The 22,330-nt window shown below is 39.4% G+C and overlaps 2 protein-coding genes across 11 annotated transcripts in view; both read right to left on the bottom strand.

Annotated features, from left to right (window-relative positions):
* Positions 1 to 5,813, bottom strand: part of svild (supervillin d) — a 35,052-nt gene extending 29,239 nt beyond the window's left edge. For 2 of the 4 annotated variants that reach the window (XM_077502485.1, XM_077502488.1), the window contains exons 1-2: positions 5,666 to 5,813; positions 5,451 to 5,486 (exon numbers count right to left, since the gene is read on the bottom strand). The gene's annotated coding sequence lies outside the window, so the exon portion shown is untranslated. Of the gene's footprint in view, positions 1 to 3,786; positions 3,936 to 5,450; positions 5,487 to 5,665 lie in introns of those variants that run through there. The other 2 variants (XM_077502486.1, XM_077502487.1) reach the window with 2 other exon arrangements.
* Positions 5,814 to 7,642: 1,829 nt separating this feature from the next.
* Positions 7,643 to 22,330, bottom strand: part of LOC144004699 (glycylpeptide N-tetradecanoyltransferase 1-like) — a 164,569-nt gene continuing 149,881 nt past the window's right edge. For 6 of the 7 annotated variants that reach the window (XM_077502125.1, XM_077502127.1, XM_077502128.1 and 3 more), the window contains 11 exons: positions 15,015 to 15,108; positions 14,797 to 14,941; positions 13,577 to 13,698; positions 13,314 to 13,405; positions 11,986 to 12,102; positions 10,208 to 10,378; positions 8,874 to 8,982; positions 8,600 to 8,770; positions 8,280 to 8,453; positions 8,061 to 8,198; positions 7,643 to 7,911 (listed from right to left, as the gene is read on the bottom strand). In XM_077502125.1, the coding sequence (XP_077358251.1) occupies positions 7,888 to 7,911; positions 8,061 to 8,198; positions 8,280 to 8,453; positions 8,600 to 8,770; positions 8,874 to 8,982; positions 10,208 to 10,378; positions 11,986 to 12,102; positions 13,314 to 13,405; positions 13,577 to 13,698; positions 14,797 to 14,941; positions 15,015 to 15,108 (1,357 nt within the window). In that variant the 3' untranslated portion in view covers positions 7,643 to 7,887. Of the gene's footprint in view, positions 7,912 to 8,060; positions 8,199 to 8,279; positions 8,454 to 8,599; positions 8,771 to 8,873; positions 8,983 to 10,207; positions 10,379 to 11,985; positions 12,103 to 13,313; positions 13,406 to 13,576; positions 13,699 to 14,796; positions 14,942 to 15,014; positions 15,109 to 15,183; positions 15,314 to 22,330 lie in introns of those variants that run through there. The other variant, XM_077502130.1, reaches the window with a different exon arrangement.

Here is a 22,330-nt window from a genome sequence, read left to right as displayed (position 1 = left end):
TCGTGTGACCGTTTTTAAGCCACCCTCAAACAACAATCAACCTCATGCTGGGGGGGCCAATGTGTTTTGCATTAAAAAGCAATCACTAAGCACTTATAGGACTTTTAAGTATCTGACCTGCTCGCATTTAATCACAATTTGTGGGGTGGAACACTTCATCCTGTTGAAATGTGACCGCAGAATGCTTCAAAAGGGTGTTTGTTCAAATCCCCCTCAATCACATGACTCACCTCTTCCCTGGCTATGAGTGAGAGGAAAAGGAGGGAGAAGGGCTTACAGTGACAGAGGAAGGAAGGAAGAAAGTACTCAGGGTGGCGGATACAAAAAAGGGAAGGATGAAAGGGTGTGCGACGTGAAGGGGAAAGGAGCTGCAAAGTAGGCTGAAGATGACATGCCTTTGTGGGGGTGGGCGAGATGGCTTTGTGGGCCATATGTCTCCAGGGTGCCGTGGAGGCCGAGCGTGGTGTTGGAGGGGCAGCGCGAGGACAAGATCTGCCGCCGGAGAAGACAGGAAGAGGAGGAGGAGGGAGGGCTAAAACCGGGCCTGAGACTAATCCATCGCTCCGTACTTGTACGCAGACATAAAACCCCCTCAAATCCATTTTACCAGAACTCCGGCCGACTGAAGCCGGTCAGCTGGAAGCCAGTTGACATAACGAGGCCCCCGGTTACTCATGCCTGCGCTTGGCTTTGTCTTAGCTGTAAAAACGCAGATGACCTGCTTTTTTGCGTGGAGTCGCCCTTGTCGCCCAAAAAGAACATCCCCTTCTTCAAGTTGGTTTCGTAGCGGAGTACTAGACATCGATCTATAATGTTTAATAGAACTGTCAAAATTAATCGATTATCAAATTAGTGCAAGGTTTAAACCAAAAAAATGTACAAAGTCCAGTATATTAAGTAAAGTATATTCCAATCGTATCACAACAGAGTTGGGGGGCACCACATGTTATTTTCCTTCCAAGTTGTGAGGCAAGAGTGTTTATTTCAGGTGTGGTGTTTATTTTTTCCAAGTGAACTACAGATGACATGTATCGGATAAAATATAGTAATTCAAAGTCAATCGAGCTGCGAGGGTTTGCACAGAGGAGAGTGTGTGTGTGTTTTGCTCTATTTTTACACAGACTAGCTTCTTTGTCCTTGGTTTCCGGCCTTCTGTTTGCTGCATTGAAAGGAGCCATTAAATGTGTCGTATGGGAACGAGCACGCACGCACATACACACTAAGGACGAGTGAAGTGAAGAACCACGAAAAGCCTGAGGAAATGCACACTGTGGCTCTAAAACAAGGCAGAAAGCATGGAAAATAGTGTGTGTGTGTGAGTGGGAAGGGTGGGGTGATGGTGGATGGCTCTTTATCTCACCGGGGGATCGTATGCGCGCGCACACATATTATGCTTGAGTGGACTTTTCATGACACACATGCTTTTTACTGGACAGATGTAGTGGCCGCAGTTCAAACATCAGCCTCCCACTCGTTGCTACCAAACGCCGCTTTGCTCCAGCAACCCTTCAAATAAATCCAACCTAGCAATGATGGGAAACAGCAAAAAGACATCGGCCAGTATGAAGTTCGCCGCAGTGACTTACTTATAATAGAAAAATAAGCTTAAGAGCCAGCAACTGTTCCCACTTGGTGTGTACCTTCATGATTTATTTGCCAAAGATTTTAATTAACAACCAGCAGCCACTAGACTGACTAGTGACTACATTTGTTGCAATTAATACCTGGTGAGATATTTTGATAGTTAATCTTCAGCACATTTGTAGCATCCCGGTTTTTAATGTTGCAAATCTGGTCACCCCTATGGAGGAGGATGGGAGTGGTGGTCTCATCTCGGGAATCCCACTTGCGGGGTTTCCCCTCTGCTGCCTGGCGTCCAGCGAGCAGTGCAGATACCATCTGGCTAGATGGAATGCTAGCGAGTAGGGGATGGAGAGGTCAAGGGGTCCTCCATCTTGCGGGGGAGTGGGCTTATAGCTTAGAGATGGAAGTATTAAGAGTAGTGGCATTAACCACTTAATGCCAGGAGAATAAAACTATTCCAAGAGGCCTTTAAATAGACACTACACATTTGTACGGGGCTCATAAATGTTGAGGCGCAATTATCCGAGTGTTTTACGGCAACATCCATGATGCACGTGAAAGCAATCAAACTATGGCGGACATGCATTGACGGATTTGTCTATAAACTCGCCGGCTTTGAAATTAGCATTGAAAACATTCATGTTATGTTATGTATGGGAATCATTACATGCACTAATAATACAAGCGGCATATAAGCTTTAGTTAAAAATTCCAATTTAAGAGGGCTGTGAGGCAATGGCCAAATACAGTTTGTGTCTGTGTTGAAAATGGAAGCACTCCACTCTTAACAGCTCGCTCAAGTTTATAAACATGCCTTAGTGGAGGTCACTGGCTGGCACTCTTCTTTATCGAGTCGCCTTCTTACTAACATTATCACGTCCTCTCTTCATTGTCTAAATATTTATGCTTCTTGGCCGTGCAGTCCCACATCCAAGTCGCCCGAAAGCCGACGACTCCAAACCAAACGTTTACAGAATGCTAACTAATAGTTAAGTAACACTGGCGGGTAAAGATGCGGGATGATAGAGTCAGGCTTGTAATATATTGATCATCCACATACATTACTGTACTCACACAAGGTTGTGGATATTTGGCTTTCTGGTGACATTTCGGGATTGACCTAAAAGACACTGGAACAGCGGTCGCCGATCTTTTTGAAACTGAAAGCTACTAGTTTTGGGTATTGATTAATGCAGAGGGTACGAGCAACTTAACATTTGAAATATTAACATAATAATTCGCAATTTAACAAGAAAATAAAAAATGTGCTATCACTGATGAGCCTTTATATTTGTCATGTTTCAGTTTTGTTTGGGTTTCGTTTTATTTTGGTGAGTGTGTTGTTTGGTGTTCTTGTGTGTTTCCCCTGTCTCATTATGTCTGAGTAGGTCCACCTGTGTGTCATTCCCCTTCCCAGTGTGTGACGACCTAATTAGTGCCTTCTTCCTGCTGTGTTTCCCAGGTATGTCCTGTTCATGTCTCATTAGTGTTGTATTTAGTCAGTGGGGTTTTGTTCACGCGTTGAGGGAGCATTGTATTGTCTTGTCTTTTCTTGCCGAGTGTAATAGCTGGGTTGCTAAGTTGCTACGTCTGGTCAAGTTTATCGAAGTCTGGTCAAGTTCGCCACGTCTTGTCACGTTTCTCTTCGTCTAGTCTAGTTCTCTACGTTTCCTCAAGTCTCCACGCCCACTCAAGTGTCCACGGTCACTCAAGTCTCCACGTCTACTCAAGTCTCCACGGTCTACTCAAGTCTCCACGGTCTACTCAAGTCTCCACGTCTACTCAAGTCTAAACGTCTTCACGTCAATTCAGGTCTTCACGTCATGCCAAGTCATCTCCACGTCACGCCACGTCTGTCCACGAGCTGCCGGGTTGGTCCCGCCAAGTCTGTCCACCACTTGCCCAGTCAGTCCACATTCAGTCCAGTCAATAAAGTTATTCTCATACCTGCCTTACTCCCCGCCTGGTTTCTCCGCCGCTGGGTCCATTCACCACAACCACATCATGACAATATTACTGTAGCGGGAATTGAGCAGAAAACCACAAAGCCTGCCTACAAAACAAGACAAGTTGCAACACAAGAAGCCCTCCTCATCCATAACATGCTACTACACTGTTGCGTAAAAGGATCCCTGCAGGGGCAACGTACGCAACACTAGCCCCTGCGTGACATGAGAGATTCACATGAACGACAACACTCACCTCTGCTCAACAACAATCTTCCTTTGTTTGGGACTTCATAGAGGCAAAAGAAAAAACTAGTGTAGGTACAGGACCAGTAGTGTGCCAGTGAAAGAGAGGCCGAGCCACTCCCAGGTTTCTATCCCGGCCGGTCTACACGCGACTGAGCTTTGTGCGCCAACTATCTGCTAACAATCACACAAAAAAAAACAATACCACAACACAAACGCATACCGTGCTGCTTGGTAAGTGACATTGAGAGTGTCTTATCAAGAAACGAGACTTGCACAATCCAAGCTGCAACAGGCTTTGGGAGGTCATTTGGCTGCTTTATAGTGGGAAACTACTTCAAATCTTTATTGGACTAAATGCCCGATCGATTAGTCGGCCGATAGACTGGATTTTAGAAGATTTTTTTTTTTTTTCCTTCTATACACATCACCTCCCCATAAAAAACATTGCAAAGATGTCCAACATTCTACCTTTATCTCATATATTTATTGTTCTAAGTGCTAAGGGACCAAAAATAAGTTTATCATTCATTTTTTAAATTTTTTTATTAATTGGTCAATTAATCTGTTCTTGCAATTTTATTCTACCAAAGACTGGAAGTGTTCATAAAAAAAAAAAAAAAAAATCCATATCGGTTAGGCCCTAATTTCATATTTCCTCAAAGAGTTATACTTGGTGTGACGTCCACCTAAATGCCTTTGTATGTCTGCTTTTTTTTGTATGTCTGCTTTTGTAAATGTAAGGATTGTGTTTTTATTTCCTATTAATTTTGGCACTCCAAATTAATAAAAACAAATGTTTTTTTTAATGTTTTTAAAAAAAAATGTGTTTGTATGTCTGCTTTTATACATATTCTCTTTTAAGGATTGTGTTTGTATTTCCTATTAATTTTGGCACTCGTATAAAATAAATGTTCGGTTTTATTGAATGCCTTTGTATGTCTGTATTTGTAATTTTTTTTTTTTTTTTTATTGAATGCCGTTGTATGTCTGCATTAGTAAATATTCCCTTTTATTGATTGTCTTTATATAACTGGTTTCATAAATGTCTTTTATTGATTGAGGTGGATTGTGTTTCTATTTCCTATTAATTTTGGCACTCCTGTGATTCCAAATAATATGAATGCATACAGTGACAGTCCCTGCAGACTGTCTTTAGATATACATGGCTTGGATTTCTAACTGTCGCGTTGCCAAATTAATTTTACAAACTCTTCCTCACACATTCTTGTATTTGTTTTTACAGGTGTTTTTTTCCCCCTTTCTTTCTCCACAGGACTGCATTCTTACAATGTTTGGAGAGGGATCACCGAGGGACTGTGGGAAGAGATACAAACACTCGGCAACACAGTTCTCAACAGGGTGGTCTTGGAAAGACCTATTAGGGGTGGACAACTATCAAGACATCACTCTATGTACTGTACAAATTCAGTGATGTGTATTACACGGGACATTACGGTAAAATGCTTTTGTTATTGTGCCTACCGTAACGCACAGCGAATGTTGATTAAGGAAGGAAACTAAAGCAACATGTTGACTCAGTGTATCACACAAGTTTCAACACAAATTTCCCAATATAAAAAAAAAAAAAAGACAACCAAATCAAACATACATGTAGTTACATGCCCATTACTCAATTCTTGTGAAGAGACAACAAATGTTAAAGTAACATACCTGCAATGAAGGTCTTTGCGCTTGTGAATTTGGGAGCTATCAGACACAACACATTGGTTCACACATTATTCGGGGAAAATGTAACATTAAAAAAGCAAACTAGTAGCAAAAAAAAAAGTGAACGTTGACCAGAGCGCTGCTGTTTGAAAGGCGGCCAATTGCAGTTCGGCCACCACGCGACTGACTGATAGAAACAATACCAGAAAAATGCTTGCCTTTTTTCAATGGAATACAAAAGCCACACTCGAGCCTCCGGTGATGTGTCAGCCACCGGAGGAGGAGGAACGACCCTTGTTGCTCGGTGCGGTGACGTCGAAGACAGGAAAGAAGCTCCAGTCAGTCGGCGAGAAGCGTCCGACTGTCTGTCGGCAGTTTTGCACTCATCTCCAACTTAAATCGCCTTCTCGCTTCTGATTGGCTCACGCCGCTGGGGGCCTGTGTTGCGTTCATGTACAGCCTGTAAAACGTGGACTGAAGTAGATTTCGGAATGGTTGATCATTTTGATTTACAAGACGAAAAGTAAATATTGGTGAGAGAATTTCGGAGGCTCGACACAACGACAAAAGGTGCACGCGTAGCACAAAAATACAATTGTATTTATTTGTATTGTAGCGATGCTAGAGTAAAATACTGCTTGTGGACAGTGTTCCCTCATTTTCGCTGGTGATACGTTCAAGCCGCCCGCAATAAGTGATTTTCCGCGAAGTAGAGGTTGACGTTGAAATTTTTATTTTATTATGGATGGGGGGTTTACACCTCTATTAAGCCATTATGAGCCCCCCAACATCTAAACAAATTGTTACAATAACTAACCTTGAACATATAAAACGTAGAATAAATACTGAGCTGCTGCTGAAGTCCTGCTGAAGAGCGAGTTACAAATGTCACAAATTGATCACAGATGATCCACGCGTTAATATGCAATAACTGAACCGTGAAGTACCAAGGAACATTGTATGGCGTTATATTAAAAGTTGCTCTTTGTTTTCTTTGTAAGGGTGTCTGTGGTGTCTTCGGAGATGGAAGGGCAGGAACATTTAAGAGTGTGACAGTATATAGGCTTCAAGCAAGGCAGTCCGTGTGCAGTGACTGGTCATGAACTGAATTTTGTGTACCTAAAATAATAGTGGTATCGGTACTTGGTAGCTAACCAAAATATTAGCTACTACTACAATCTAAAGCATTTATAAACCCCCCTGTCAGAATTAAGCACCGAGAACAAATTCTTATCTTTACTATTAACATTCCTATTTAATGTACTTTAGTCTGATAGCATAATTACCTCAGGCAATTTTTCAGACATACTTGACGTTTGTTGGTCTGCTGCTCTAAACAAACAACACACAAAACATGCAAAACAGGTCATGTGGTTAATGCGGCTCAGGCTGCCTGTGGGGTGAAAAAAAAACACACACAAAAAAAACACACCAGTTAAATTTGAGCTCACAGCGACCACTGCTGTTTTCTTTGAGGAGGTGCATGCACACTTCATGAAGCAAGATAAGGTATTTTTTTTTTTTTTAAAGTCTCAAGTAATTGTTATATGAAGTCCCAAAAAACATTGTCTAATTTATTTAAAAAATAAATAAATAAATAAATTAACGTTTCCAGGAAAGGTTATAAAAAGTCTCAAAAACTTGATTCATGAAAACTCAACAAAAATGTCTTGATGCACTGTGACAAAATGTCCCAAAAACTTAACTGATTCATAAAAACAAGCAAAAAATAAATAAAATAAACATCTTGAGGAACTGTTATAAAAAGTTCCCAAAACCCTGACTCAAAAAAAAAAAAAAAAAGTCTTGAAAAAGTTATAAATTCCCCAAAACTTATCTGATTCATAAAAACTATATTTAAAAAAAAAGGAAAAAAACAAAACTAAAGTCTAACTGTTATAAAAAGTACCAAAAACGTCTGACTAGGAAAAGGGAAAAAAACAAAAACAAAAAAAACATTTTGTGTTTGCCGTCTATTGTATCTCCAGCAACAACTTTTGATTGGATTTTGTGTGACATCGTTTCTTGGCTACATGCCCCCCATTCCCGAAATGAGATTTGTTTTCTTTTCAGTCTGTGTGAATTGTGAGAATGATTAATGATTGTGTCCTCGTATCAAATTGCTTGCTGTTATATTGAGTGACACGTCATCAGAGATTACGTGAATTGAACTGAAGCCCACAGAGACAAACACACACAAATGGAACTTGTGTTTATTCAATTTGCTGCCTTTTTTTTCCTGTTGCAGTAATGCTGAAGCCAACAAATAAATAGTCTTACATGACAAATCTTTCCACTAATGAAATGTTATCTTTATTTGCTTCATTGATTCAGTTGTGTTTGTCGACGGGCAGATTACACTACCACATACGTTTTTTGTTTTTTTTTTGTTTTTTTTGCTGCATTACAATGCTCACTCATGATCCTCCATTTTGGTAGTTTAGTTAGGTAACACCATGCCCACCTGAAAAAAAAAAAAAGTTTGTCATGAGAGGTTCCATATTTTAAGTGGAAACACTCAATCCTATATGACAGAATAAAGGGCTGTAAGACAAAATAAGAGTCACAAGATCAGGAACCCAAACCAAGTCACGACGATTCCTAATCGTCTACCTTATCTGCACTCATTCTGGGACATCTCCAGTTGTACAAGTAGTAATAAAGCCTCTTGCCACTGAAGCCAAACTTGAGCTTCTCCAGGAAACTTTTGTTATCCATCACATCGGCGGCAATAACGATGTCAAATCCTTTCTGCCATTAATAAAAAAAATAAAAAATAAGTTACAATGAAAGTGATTTGTCCCACCGAAAACAACTTGGTGACCCACTCACAGATTTGACCAGAACCAGCGTGTCCTCCACGAGATGGACAAGGTCGCCGGCACCGGCGGCGGACACCGCACAGAAGAGGTGAGCTGCTGTCATGCTGCTGTGAACTTGGTGGTTGAGCACCTTGGACGAGATTCGATAGAAGCTCACCAGATCCGTCAGCACGCCGTCGTCTGCCTGTGTGCGCAAGGAAGTATCTTATAATTAACTCATTCACTGCCTTTGACGGAAAAAGACGTCAAATGATGCAATGCATTTTTGCTGAGCTGGCAGTGAATGTGTTAAGTCTGAGTGAGATTTAAATGTTGATGTTGTTTACAGACCTCGACCACGTAGGTGTCAATCACATCCTCCCTGGGCAAGAGCCAGTGCGCAACCTCCTCCAGGGACCAGCTGGCCTTGAGGTGGAACTTGCTGAGGTTTGCTTGGAGAAGCTTGTGCGCCCTCTCAATGTCATTTTGAGTCATGGGGCGCAAACCGGCCGTCTTTGTGCTCTTGAGTACATCAAACAGTACAGAAAATGAAAAAAAACAAAACAGACAGACAACTTTAAAGGTGCTTCAAATGGTCTGCCTCTGGGTGGCAGCATGCACCAACTTCAGGGAGGCGGTAGAACTTGAGAGCTCTCTGCAGGGGCATGTCTGCTCGGATCCCGGGATATTGGAGCTCCGTCAGCTTGCGGAGGTTCAGAGGTCGGTGGCACAATCTAAGTGTGACGATCAGAATCTGAATCGGAATCAAAAAGCTCCAGTAGTTGGAGTTACAATGCAATGCAACGGCCAATTTGACATTCTTCACTCTGAAACCAATCAATCAAGTAATTATATGATTGTTGCTGCTATATCACAGTTTTCTGTTAAAGGAAAAACATAAATCAAACTATTTATCTGTAAAATACTCCATTTGCAGACAATTCTTCATTCAGAAACAAAACGAGGCATCTGTAGTAAGTTGACATTTTTTAAATCAGTTCCAATTCAATTCATTGTGCCGCACCTGCTGGTGTGCCCACCGGGTGGCAGTATAATACAGTCATTGAGACACAAACAGGGACTAACAGCTTATGTAATAGTTGTCCTTTGCAGAGGATAAAGAATATATGCCTGGGTATTAATTCAGATTTCCAAAATGGATTCGAACCACAAGTTTTCAATATACAATTCACTTTGATTAATTTTCGATTCAGTTACGGATTTCATCATTTCAGTATAAATCTTTATGTTATATATAGATATATTTTTATATATTTAATTAATATTTTATTGAAAGAATTGTAAATATAATTAAAAATATTCAGAATTGTTTTCATAAGTGTGAAATTCCTGTAAACAGCAAATTTCAAGACAACAGCAAGGTCATTTTGTATTTTATTATCATATAATATTTCATTCTTATTTTATTTAATTAATTGTACATATAATGAAAATGATTCAGAATTGTTTTCATGTGTAAGAAAATATTTTTAAATTCCTGTGAACAGTACATTTCAAGAAAACAAAGGTAAAAAAAAAAAAGGCCTTTAAGAAAAGCATTTTCATGTGAATACATACGGAAATTGAATTGAATTGATTCATCGATTTTTTTTTTTAAATTTTTTAAACCCAACCCTACCTGTTAGTATTGTAATATTGCCTCAATATCATCTTGTGTTAAAACATTTGTGTATAACACCCCATCTAGCTCTGCCAAGTGCTAGCCTGTCAATGGAATTTTCCATTTTGTTAGCATTAAGCTAGCATAAGGTCAGCTGGATCAACTGCTGTGATATGTTCAACATTCCCCTCCCGCATTGGTCAAAAACATGATGTCCTCCCAACTCAAACCCGGCAACTTCAAGTCGAGCAGCTGGTGGGGGCCCACAACACCAGAGGGCCTCGTTCTAACGAATCCTGAGCGTCATTAAAGGCGAATCAATCATCGCTCTCGGGTACCTGCAGGAGCTGAGCGGCGTCGGCAGCACCACGGAAGCAGCGTACAGCGCCTGGCCGACGCCCCGCTGCCGGACCCGTCTGGCCAGCTCGCGGATCAGCACCGGGGTCATCCGCTTGAGGCGCAGCTTCTTATGCACGCACAGAAACTTGATGTGCACCATCCGCTTCTCCCTGCAGAACAACAATTTTCAACTTTTATGGACACTGCTGACAAACTGGGAGCGTTTTTATTGGCGCCACTATAAAGTTCTCACTGCTAACACGGTAAATCCGAACGCGGTATATTTCCTCAAAAAGTTGCAGCAGTCAAGTTTATTCACTCCACTGTATTTTGTGTACCAAAATGCTATTTATTTTTAATTTTTTTGCAAAAATACTAGAGCAGCGGTTCTCAAACTTTTGTAATGGAAAGTAAGCAAAACAGGTCAGTGCATATGATCAGACAATTAATGGTCATTCTCGAAAGCAACATTCTCCAACACTGCCAATAAATTAAACGTCCTCATCACAAGGGTCTTGAGTGCACCCAGTTGCCTCTCTGCTAATCAGCGGACTGGCCATGTGGAGCACATCCTTCAAAAGCTTGAGCCAAAAGTCGCTCTTTCATACTGGCAAAATGTTTGGAGAAAATTTTGGGGCGCTTGTTTTGAACATTTCCTTGGATTTTGCTGCATAGTAGCAGTTTTACAGGTGGCAGGGGGTGGAAGCTGCCACCTTTGACAAATGCTTTGCCACACATAACACTGGCAATGAATCTATCAATACTACATTCAAAATTATATATATATATGAAATCAGAATTCTCTTATATTATTATATGATAAACAAAACAAAACACAAATAATACAATAATAAACAAATATATAAATTAGTAAAACAAATATATAAAAATATTGCAAATAAGAGTGTCGGGTAATTAAAACTTTTAATCTCAATTAATCGCATGACTTCAATTACCACAATTAATTGCAAATTTTATATCTGTTCTAAATGTACAAAAACTTATACGATAATTTTTTCATACTCTTGTTAACATAAAAGTGAAAAAAAATGTTAAACTAAGAAATATGGCTGCATCTTTTAGTCACTGATAGTCAATTATTCATAAAATTGAGTTTAGATTAAAAAGATGTACTGTAAAAAATTAGTCCGATATTGATTTGTGTTGAGGTTTTTCTGCCACTAGATGGCATAACTGCATTTGTAAGATGGTTACAAATCAGTGCATTTTTCTTTTCATATTAAGAGCTATCTAATCATTAACATGAAGTAACTTGTGAAATTCTGCACATTTTTAAAATTGTAAAATACTACTTGGACCGACTCGCCACAAATATATGCATTATTATTAAAATTATTAATGCTAAATTTTGACGTGGATGTGTTAGATGTGTCGCAACTGAAATTCCCCCAGGAAGGGGCGGTCATTAATCATGCGTTAAAAATTAGTGGCGTTAATGGAACTTTCACTGAACTCGAAATTAATGCACTAATGTTGACAGCAAATAAAAATAACGCATAAATAAAAATCTAAATGAAAAATGGTTGCATCCTACCATGCCATCAATTAAGCTACAGCTTCAGCTAACCCAGGCTGAAATGTGGTCTTGTACTGCCACCTACTGTTTAGCATTGGCAACTGAACCGCCTGTCACCCCAGAGAAACATTCCAGAGTGCCACAGATTGAATCTCTGAGGGGCCGTACATGACCCACAGGCCTGAGCTTTCCCCACCCCCGCTAAATTCAATATACTGTACATAATTATGCGCTACTTACGTGTCATATATATGCACATCTGCTGGGACGGCGGCAATGAAGCCCACTAGTTTCTTATTGGAATCCACTCTGACGCCGCAGTGCCACTGGGCCAGCCAATTTGGGGGCTGCAAGACCCTGAAAAGGGAGGGAAAAAAAAAAAAAAAAAAAAGAAGAAGACAGCGGCGTGCAATATGAATGAGAAGAAACGTTCAGGGAGCTTTAACAGCTCCCAGCGTTTGAGGTGGAATGAATTCACCCTCTCGCCGCGACCTCGGGGCGGAGGAGCGCGCAACTTCCAGGAATGTTAATTATTCATTTCAAAGTAAGTGATATTATGTTTGGATGTAAGTGCTCCCCGAAGGTATCGATAGCATTTATGTAGATTATAGAAGGGGGGGGTAAGAAAAGGCGTCGGCGAGGAGATTAGAGCGGCAGTGGCCTTGTTGCTGATACGCCGACTTGGCGAGAGGTTGAGTGGAGACATTCGGCTTATGACGAGACGGAATGAAATATGCAGCAAGTGGAACGGCGGCCGCCGCCGCTGGACGCTGTGAATGTAAAGCTTGATGGACGTTATGCAATATAACAACATAGTGTTAATTTTGTCTGCCATTTTGTAAATGTAGTCAATTTTAGTCCAATTTCAGTCAGGCTTGTTAGTTTTTAATCACAGTCAACCTCACCCCATTTTGATTTAGTCCATTTTTCGTAGACTATAAATCTAGCATTTTAGTCTTTATTATAGACCAAGAAAACATTTTTTCATCTAGTTTTAGTCAACAAAAACTGTCAACCACTTTACCCCTGTATATTTTTTTTGTCAGCAGATTACAGTGAACCTTTTCGGATCTAAAACTATTTCACATAAAATTTTCTCATCTTTTTGATGAAAAACAACTTTACACACATAAAATCATATCATCTTGTTTTTGTTCATGAACTAAAGTCTCCATAGATTTTAGTACAGTTTTTATTAAGTAAAGGACATTTTTGTCTCGTCTTCATTAGTCAACGAAAGTGCATACTAATTTAGTGTGAGTTATTGCCTATTAATGAGGGTTTTAGTCTAGTCTAGTTTTAGTCCAGTGAAAAACGTGTGTTGACGAAATTATTTTTGTTTAGTTTTGTTGACGAAATTTACACTATAACAAAAGAGCATAATTTAACAATTGTGTCAAAAAGAAATAATAAAATACATTTATGCAAGTTATTCCACAAAACATGGAGGAAATATAACTTCATAAATAATTACTTCAAAGAAACTCATTTACAAAAGAAGTGAAGTGAAATGGTGGCGGGGAAAAAAAAAAAAAAAAAAAGGAACAGCAGGCTTTGTTTGGTCTTACCATTGGAGATACTCCACCGAGAAGTCGCACGTGACGGTGTTGTCGTCGTCTTCGGTGTAGTTTTCGTTGAGAAGCGTGCGAAGTTCTTGCATCTGAAAAAAAAAGAAAAAGAAAAGATGGAAAAAAGCAAAGTGAGATTCCAGGAAGCAATTTTCCGTGAACCTCGCTGGAGCTTGCAGTGGAACCAAAGATCCACTTTCAAGGGAAACTTTTCCCCACTTTCCCGCTGTGAATAAGACATCATGAAGAGACAGATTGCTTACCACCAAAGGTCTGCTCAGGTCCAAAGTGTCCCATGAGAAGCCTCGAGGCAGCGAGTAGGGCTCCTCTCGAGCACTCGCTTCATCGCCGTCCGTTATTTGCCCGTGGCTGATGACGATTTCACCTGTTTTCACAATATATATATAAAAAAGATGAGCAATTTAATCGTTACGACTAGGGATGCTCGATACCACTTTTTCAGACTGATACCAGTTCCAAGTACTCAACTCTAGAGTAGTCACCGATATTAATTACTGATACCATTAGTACTTTTCATATGAAATTTTTTTTTTTCTCACATTTCTCTCGTTTAAACATTCTCAATGTTCAAACCTTCATAATTTTATAAAATAGGTACAATACAGTAAAAAAAACATGCAAAAGTGAACTAAAAAAGTAAATAAAAAAATCCGCGATACAGCGAGGCCGCGAAAAGTGAACTGTGTGATAGCGAGAGAACACTGTATATCCGAATATAGCATTTTCGACCTTAAAATTACACAAACTTAATGGAATATCAGTATCGGCCATCACGATTACCGATACATTGAAATTAGGTTGGGTATTGCCCAACAACGATACCTGGGATAATTACTCGCCCATCCCTAGTTTAAATACGTAACAAAATATTCAGAATGATTATTTTATCAAAATTTCATGAAAAAACAAAATGATTAGGGGTGGGTGAATATCAATACCAGGTACCAGTAGCCGATACCAGTATCTGCAGCTCTTGTATAAAAAAAAAAAAAATAGAATAAAAAAAATTGTAATTCGAGGTAAAATGCTATTTTAGGATATATTGGATAGTATTTTTTTTCTTTTCTTAATTATCAGTCGTTTTTGTGTGTGTGTGTGTGTGGAGGGGGGGGGGGGGGGGGGGTTATCAATCAAAAGTGCTGTGGGTAATTGTCATGGTAGCAATCTGGAAGAAAAGAAAAGAAAAAAAAATAACTGGTCCCAAGCATTCACATAATTTCAAATTGACAGCATGGAAAATGCACAAATTAGGTCCGTGAAATCAAATTTCCAAATCAAAAGCAGATGTTTCCAAACGTCTGCTTTCAAGGAGGATCTGAGAATATTTACTGTTGAGAGGATAAAATTCCAAGAAAATAATGATCAATTAATTTGATAATTGATTAGTTGCTGAGTAATTGATTAATTATGGCACCGACAACAAATGCAGGCTTGCTGTTGTATTTTCATTGTATTTTTTTACCGAGCTTGGGAACAGGCTGCGTGTGCCAGAACTTGTAGGTGCGTCGCATGGCCTGCTGCAGCGTCTTCGGCATCGTTTGTCCAAAAGAGAAAAGATGGAGGGCCCTTTGGATCTCCTGCTGCTTGCTTTCGGGTAAACAATCCAGCTGAGATGCAGGACAGGCAAATCAATCCCTTGGAGTACAAGCAACACAAAGCGGACGTGTGAAGAAAAGAAACCTTTTCAAAAACATCTTGGGGTCTCTCCGCTCTCCATTTATCTTGCTCCTTCTCACTTTTCTTTGGCCCATCACCTTCTGCTACATTCTCACCACTATATAACACACGAAAAAAATATATTATAGCCACATATGTGATTCTTTTCGACTCGCACGACTAGTATACTTACACCAAATTCAAATCAGTCATTTTGAAGCTCCTCCAGCTAAGTAAGCCTGAGCTGTTTTCTGACATGACTCTTATCATTAGCGAGCACGCGACGGGAGGGGTAACCGCTGTATTAAGTCACCCAACCCACCCCAACTCGCACCCGGCGCGCGCAGATAAGTGAGCCCGAGACCGACCGCTCGGGTGTACCTTCTCACGCTCCTCATATGTCAGGCGGCTGCTGAATAAAGCTTACAGCGGTCTGATCCACCGCCGCTTAATTGGCTGCCTAACTCCCACATTTGCTCTTAGTGCATCGTGATACCTGCTTGCTCCAAATGCACTTCGCTCTTTTCCCATCTTGGTTGCTAATTAACAGAGGTGGCAAAAAGTACTTGCGCTCGCTACTGAAGTAGAGGCACAGATACTTGTGTGAAAAAAAAAGAAAAAAAAAAAAGATTGGTAAAGTTGAAGCACCGTTTTGAATCAAAGACACTATAAAGTGAATTCAGATATCTAAATACAGTGGATTGTGGAGACATAGCAAACTATTTTTTTGGGCGTGGCTAAAACCCAGAGAAACTGTTAACTAGCGAGCTATGCCTACGCCCAGAAAACACATCCTCCTTTCGGATAGAGCGCCTCGTTGTCAGCTGTGAGTGCAAAAATTCAGGCAGGGTGTGCAGACAAAAAAATAAATAAAATAAAAATTCCCACTCGACAGTTGATGCTTTGGGTTGGCGTGACTGCTCTAGAGCGCCTCGTCGTTGGCTATGAGTGCACGCATGTCACGCACACAAAGGCGAAGAAAGGAAGATTGAGGTTAAAAAAAAAAGTAAATAATCACGCTTGACAGCAAAAATTCAGGCATGGTGTGAAGACAAAAAATAAAAAAATACAAATTCCTACTCAACAGTTGATGCTTTGGGTTGGGTGTGACTGCTTTAGAGCGCCTCGTCGTTGGCTATGAGTGCACGTATGTCACACAAAGGCGTACAAAAGAGGAAGATTGAAGTTTAAAAAAAAAAAAAGTAAATAATCAGACTTGACAGCCGAAGCTTTGGACTTATGCTTTAGAGTGCCTCGTTGTTGTGACATGGAAATCCCTTGATGCAGATATACAGTTGTGCATAGAATAATAAAGACGCTAGATAAAGTAGCAACCATTTTTCCATGTAATAGAATATTTGATTATCTGTTGACAGTTGAGTGGGGTGTGGCTTCACACATTAAGCCGACGCCCACAAAGAAAACGGCTCGATTTTTCAATGATTTGAAGTCTTATTTTATATACAAATTTGACAGGGTTGTTAGCAACATTCTTCGTTATGATGAGACATACAGTGAATACGCTTCCCACCAAGGTTATTATAATTAACAAAAACTAACATAAAAATTAGAAAAAAAATTAACGAAATTCAAGGAAATAAAATAAAAATGAGAATGCGTGCACCTCCGTTTTCACATTTGTCAATTTGCATAAAAAATTAACTTCTCGTGTTTATTTTAAATGTATTTATTTTGGTATCGTACGTCTGAACACAAGAAGGAAATGTCAAACAAAAACTAAAACTAATATTAAAACTAATAAACTGAATAAAAACAAATAAATAAAAATAAACAAACTTCCTCTAAAAACTAATTAAAATGAGCTGAATTCGATAAAAACAAAAGTCAAAATGAAATAAAGACTAACTATAACAAAAAAACAAAACAAAACAAAATTATAATCCTGCTTCTTTCCCACCCTTGCAACTCACATTCCATTCCACATTCTGTGCATCATCTTGCTTTCCCTGCACCCCAAGGGAGATCTGTGGTCCTCCCTGTGGAGTCTGCTACACCCTCCTGGTACCCGTTTGGGGAGGACGCTGTGAGGTTGCTTTGCATCCGCGTGTGCTATAAATGTTGCAGCCGCCTTTGATGAGACTGTTGCTAATTGAAATGTACATAAAAGACACACGCAAAGCTGTGCTTTTCACCTTTAAAAAGGCATCAGCCCGCAGTTATTTTTGTCTCCACGTACTTTCTGAGACATGACGCGCGCCTTAAAACTCGGGTCATGGACCAAATTCATTTTGTTTGTCGTTAGTTTGTAGCTTATATAGCCATGTTGTCGTTTCATCTTCATTCTCGCCACCATTTCCCTCCCATGTCCTTGATGGAGCAGAATCTCCCTCGCCGTCAATACGAGACGGGCCGCCGATAATCACCCGCTGCCGCCTACCAACAGTGTCGCCGAGACCTCCGTCGCAACAAGGGGGGGAACGCCAGCTGTGTTTTTTTGCACAAAGCTCAAGGTGAATGCAAATGCCCTTTTAGTCTCCCGGCTGGCGCCAATGGCATCCATCTCTGCCATCAAGTGATTTAGGGAGGATTTCTCAATCAGGATGACACTGAGCCATGCATTGTTGTTTGGCAGCATCACGCACGCTCGCCCAATAAAATGTTGATTAGGGCCCAGTCGGACGGGCGCGTGGTAATTGCGATGGCAGGAAGACACTGATGCTGCTTGGCTAATTGTCACAAGCCGAAAAAAACTAAACAAGCATGGTGCCAATCACTTCTGAGAACAAGTCTTACCAATTAAGATTGTGTTTTTATTTTGAATTTAAACATGGGCCAATCAAGATTTGTTCCTCTGGTATATTATAATTTAGCCAGACTCACAAACACATGACGTCACACGCGTGACTCAGCACATTTGCCTCAGCATCTCTTAATTCTTTCGACATTTAATCATATGAGGAGATCTTCAACATTTTTTGACCAACTGCACACACACATCTTCCTCTTTTTCTCGTCAGTTAATTCCTTGCATAATTTAAAATGGGGGGAAAAAAATGACGAACTTATTCCAACACTTATTAAATAAATTACTTTAAAGCATGTAGTTATGTTTATTGCTCAAACCCGTAATCATTAGCTCTCAATCTTAAAGATCATCTGCGGTCAAAACTGATGTTGTGATTAATCTGCGTCAATATATGATTAATGCGATCATTTATGATGAATTAATTAGTTAACACTTTAACTTTGACAGCAGTAATCATCCTACAATTTATAAGGTTTGAGACCTTATAAATTATTGAAAAAATTATTGCCTAAGCTTGTAACCAGATTGCTTTGGTTCGCTGAACTGCTGCAGACTTCAGTTTAAAGTCGGACCAAGCAAATATTTAAGATTCCAACGAGTGATCGAAAGCTTTTAGGCATCAAGAAGCTCGAGACACTCAGGAAATGAATTTACAATTTAGCCTGAGATAAACAAAAGGGAAGATTGGAGCACAATTGGTGACCCCAACGTGATCAATAATGACAAATTTTAATTGCACGCTATATATATATATATATTTTAAACGGCTTTACTAACTTATTCCTGTTTGCATCCAACTATGCCTACAGTGACCAAACTATGAACGACGGGAACAACTTCATTCCTGACAAATCTCACCATTTGTAACCATGACGACTAATCTACCAATATTTATGCGCCGGCCGTGTTCCGTTCAGCAACTCTGTAAACTCCCTCACTCAATTGTATTCCAATCTTTGTCTGGATTTTGTCCAAGGTGGTTTCTGCATTCCAAAAATTCATCAGTCGCTTCCATTATTCTGCACGCCAAACTCATTTTGTACTTTAAGACAACTTCCATGTAGTGATTTTGGGTGCCTGCCACAGTTGCCTCCAAACCGGACACGTTTATTGGTTGTTGGTTCAAATTACATCCTTCCTCTGATTTTCTGTGATGCATCCTATGACAGCATTTTTTTAAATGTTTGTTCAATAAAACATCAGTTGGAGAAATCAAACCTGCCGACGGAATCTTGACAATCTCCATTTATATCCTCCTCCTCATGTCTTTGGTCTTTGCAAAGATTTTTTTTTTTCATTAACAGCAAGCTTGTTTCTAAAACGGGCTTCAAAAATACATTTGTGTGACGTTAACATCTCCTGAATAATTCAGCGACCCATTTATATCAGTTAGTCGCCTAACTTTAGCGGAGACAATTCATGGAGAGACGAAAAGTAAAGCGTGGAAACAATTGTATTCGAGATATTTGTCTAGTATTGTACATTTTTCATGTTTAAGTGAAGCGGTGGGGAACTTCCTTCATTTCGAGGGCCAGTTCAGATTTTATAAATGGTTTTGGAATGTAAAACATGGAGGAGATACAGCAGTAGGAAGTCGAACACTGTGTATACATTGTGTCAGTGTGTAATTTGCGCGTTTGCTTTGTGGATCAACTCCAAATCCCCTTGCTAAACAGAAATCAATAGGTCATTAAGTTCAAAACAACACAAACTACTGGATATTGAGATCACACCAATGTCACTGGCAAGGGATGGAAGACAGAGGCAGCAAAAAAAAAAAAAATGGCAGAGAAAAGAGGATCTATTATTCACATCCAGAAATGGAGAAAACAAGACAAATTGTATTCTTTAGTATAAGAAAAATCAAAATTAAAAAAGAATACTAAAAAAAACAAAAACAAAAAAAAACAAAAATAAAAACTAAACTAAAACAAAGCATTTTTGGAAAAACTAAAACTAATAAAAACTAACAAACCAGTTCTGAAAACTAATTAAACTATGTAAATAAAAAAATAAAAACAAAACCCAAAATGAAAGAAAAAGTGACTATAAGAAAATCATCAAAAATCTAAAACTAATAACTAAACTAAAATGAAGCATTTCCGAAAAACACACAAAAAAAAGAAAACAAAAAACAAAACATTTTTCAGACTGCAGAGTCACAGAGGTGCAAAGACTAATCAATACATCAACAAGTAATTGATTATCAAAGTAATTGATTATTTTGATTGCTGATTTATCATTTAGATATTTTTTTCATTTAAAATTGTCGAAACGCTTCTTCATTCAGCTTAATTACAACTTTGCAACAGTAAAGTGAAAGCGGACTGATTTTCTTTCAATCGTTGAATGTCCAATCAAAATAAAATATTTGCTTTTACTTTGAAAAACAACATTTTTGCTTACTTCCTGACATGTTAAAATTGTTTAAAATCAAGGGATTGAAATCAAAACATGTTTTAGTGAATCGTATTCACCGATTAATCGACAAGTGATAACTAAAATAATTGTTAGTTGGCAGTTTTGGCATTTGTGTGGTGCTGTACTATTATTTAATTTCCTCCGAATGTTTATTGATTTGATTTTGTAGATGAAATGGAGGGGGGTGGGGGACAAAAACAATGATAACACCTAACTTACGGTATGTATCAGCTGAAAAAAATAAAAATAAATTCTTCAGCCTGTTAAAACACGCCCTTGTAAGAACAATTCCCTTCATTAAAGATGTACATTTAAAGTGCGTGCATTAATAGTTTAAGATCTTAAACATTTCTCTTGGGACGACTTCAAACAGCTTCAGAACAAACTCTTCCGCAAAAACTGTCAAGTGGAACAACAGGCAGCGAATTTGGCTTGACGGCTTCCGAAAGACACGGAAAAAAATGTTTTCACAGGAAAGCGTACAAAAGATTGGCTGATGTTTTGCTGCAATAAAAAGCTCCTCTCCGAGGCAGAGAGGGACGAGATGAGTTCATCTGCTCCTTCTTTGGCTCCCAGCTGATTCATCCCGCGCAAACATTATGAGGAGGAGAAGGACAACAACATGAGAGGGAGGGAGCGTGCAATTGGATAAGATTTACAGTGTGTGCAACGCGTGCTTTACAATAACAGACATGGCCGCCGGCGCGCTCTCAGACCTCCACAATTACGTGCTAGGTTCTGTTGTCGGGCAAAAAAAAAAAAAAAGATCCAAAACATGTTTAGAATTGCTGATATAAATGGATGGGAAACTTAAATGCTGGAAGGGGCACAATTTTCTCAACAATGCAGTGCTATTCCATTTGTGATAATACATTTTTCAATCCATGTATACAAGATCCACTACAACAAAAAGTGTTTGATGCAAACAACAAAATAAACTGTACATTTCTTTTCCAGTGAAAAATGTTCTCTGGCATAGAAATGACCATTCAAGGATGTGACAAAACTGCTGAAAAGAAAATGCTACATAATATCCAGACACTTCTCTGAACAGCCAAAATAAGCCAAATTGAGAGCAGCACGTACAGGATGAGCACCAAACTCAACCGTTCCACCACCTGTGCATCAGAGCCACGCTACTTGAATGAACTCATCTCAGCCGACGAGTTGCCCCCCCCCCCCCCCCCCCCAAAAAAAAAAGATAATGATGCAATTGCGTTTCCGAGCGCGCCTCGTGTCAGATTTACATGTAATGCGGATACGCTGGTGATAAAACGTATAATTACATGCCAAGAACTGATGCAAGCTCATTAAAAGGAAAAAAAAGAAAGAAAGAAAGATGGTGAGTCAGTGATACTGAGCCCACCTTTGCAAAAAGTCATCTGAGATTTGCAAAAGGTGCAGTTTTCACCGTTAAATAATACAATTAAAAAATGCGTGACAGCAGGAAGATAGCGCAGGATGTTTTTCGCAGGAAACAATACATCGCAGGCTTCTTGAGGTCCGAAAGAGAATAAAAGCTCCGTGGCCCAGCGCCCCAGTCAACAATGTCATTGCAGCAGGACTCGTCAAACAAAGTGGCTGCAGATGGAACTACTTATGGGGACATACACGAGATTCGCCGCTGAGCAAAATCATACACTGAAAAATACAAGCAACCCTTCACTGCAACAATTGCCCGACTCTGTCCTGTTCAACAGGAAGACCTTATTGATAGGGATGTAACGATAAACGTGATATCGTGATATTAAAACTGCCACAATATCATCGTCATCATATTAACGATATTTAAATGCAGTGCATCTGTTATGAAAAAAAAAAAAAAAAAAGTCAGGTTGATTGCCATTTGTGCAGTTACAGCACCCTCTGGTGGCCAGGTTCTTAGTGCAGTTTAATTTTCACAAGGCATGTTTTGGCCCTTCTACGTTTAAAATCCACATTAATGGTCATATAACGGGGAACGTAATATGCCTGTGAAGCAAGTCAATATGTGGAGGAACTCAATGTGGGCGTGTATTAACAACATAACATAACAATAAAATATAATAATAATAATAATAATAATAATATGCACAAAAGCAAAATATCGTACTTTTTTTTAGTTTGAGCTATATTTTTTTTAACAATATTGTGACATTTTTTAAATATCACG

This window comes from Festucalex cinctus, chromosome 17 (genome assembly GCF_051991245.1).
Source record: "Festucalex cinctus isolate MCC-2025b chromosome 17, RoL_Fcin_1.0, whole genome shotgun sequence".
Lineage (NCBI taxonomy): Eukaryota > Metazoa > Chordata > Actinopteri > Syngnathiformes > Syngnathidae > Festucalex > Festucalex cinctus.
The sequence above is the reverse complement of the archived record's forward strand: the minus strand, read 5'-3'. Positions and strand labels throughout refer to the sequence as shown.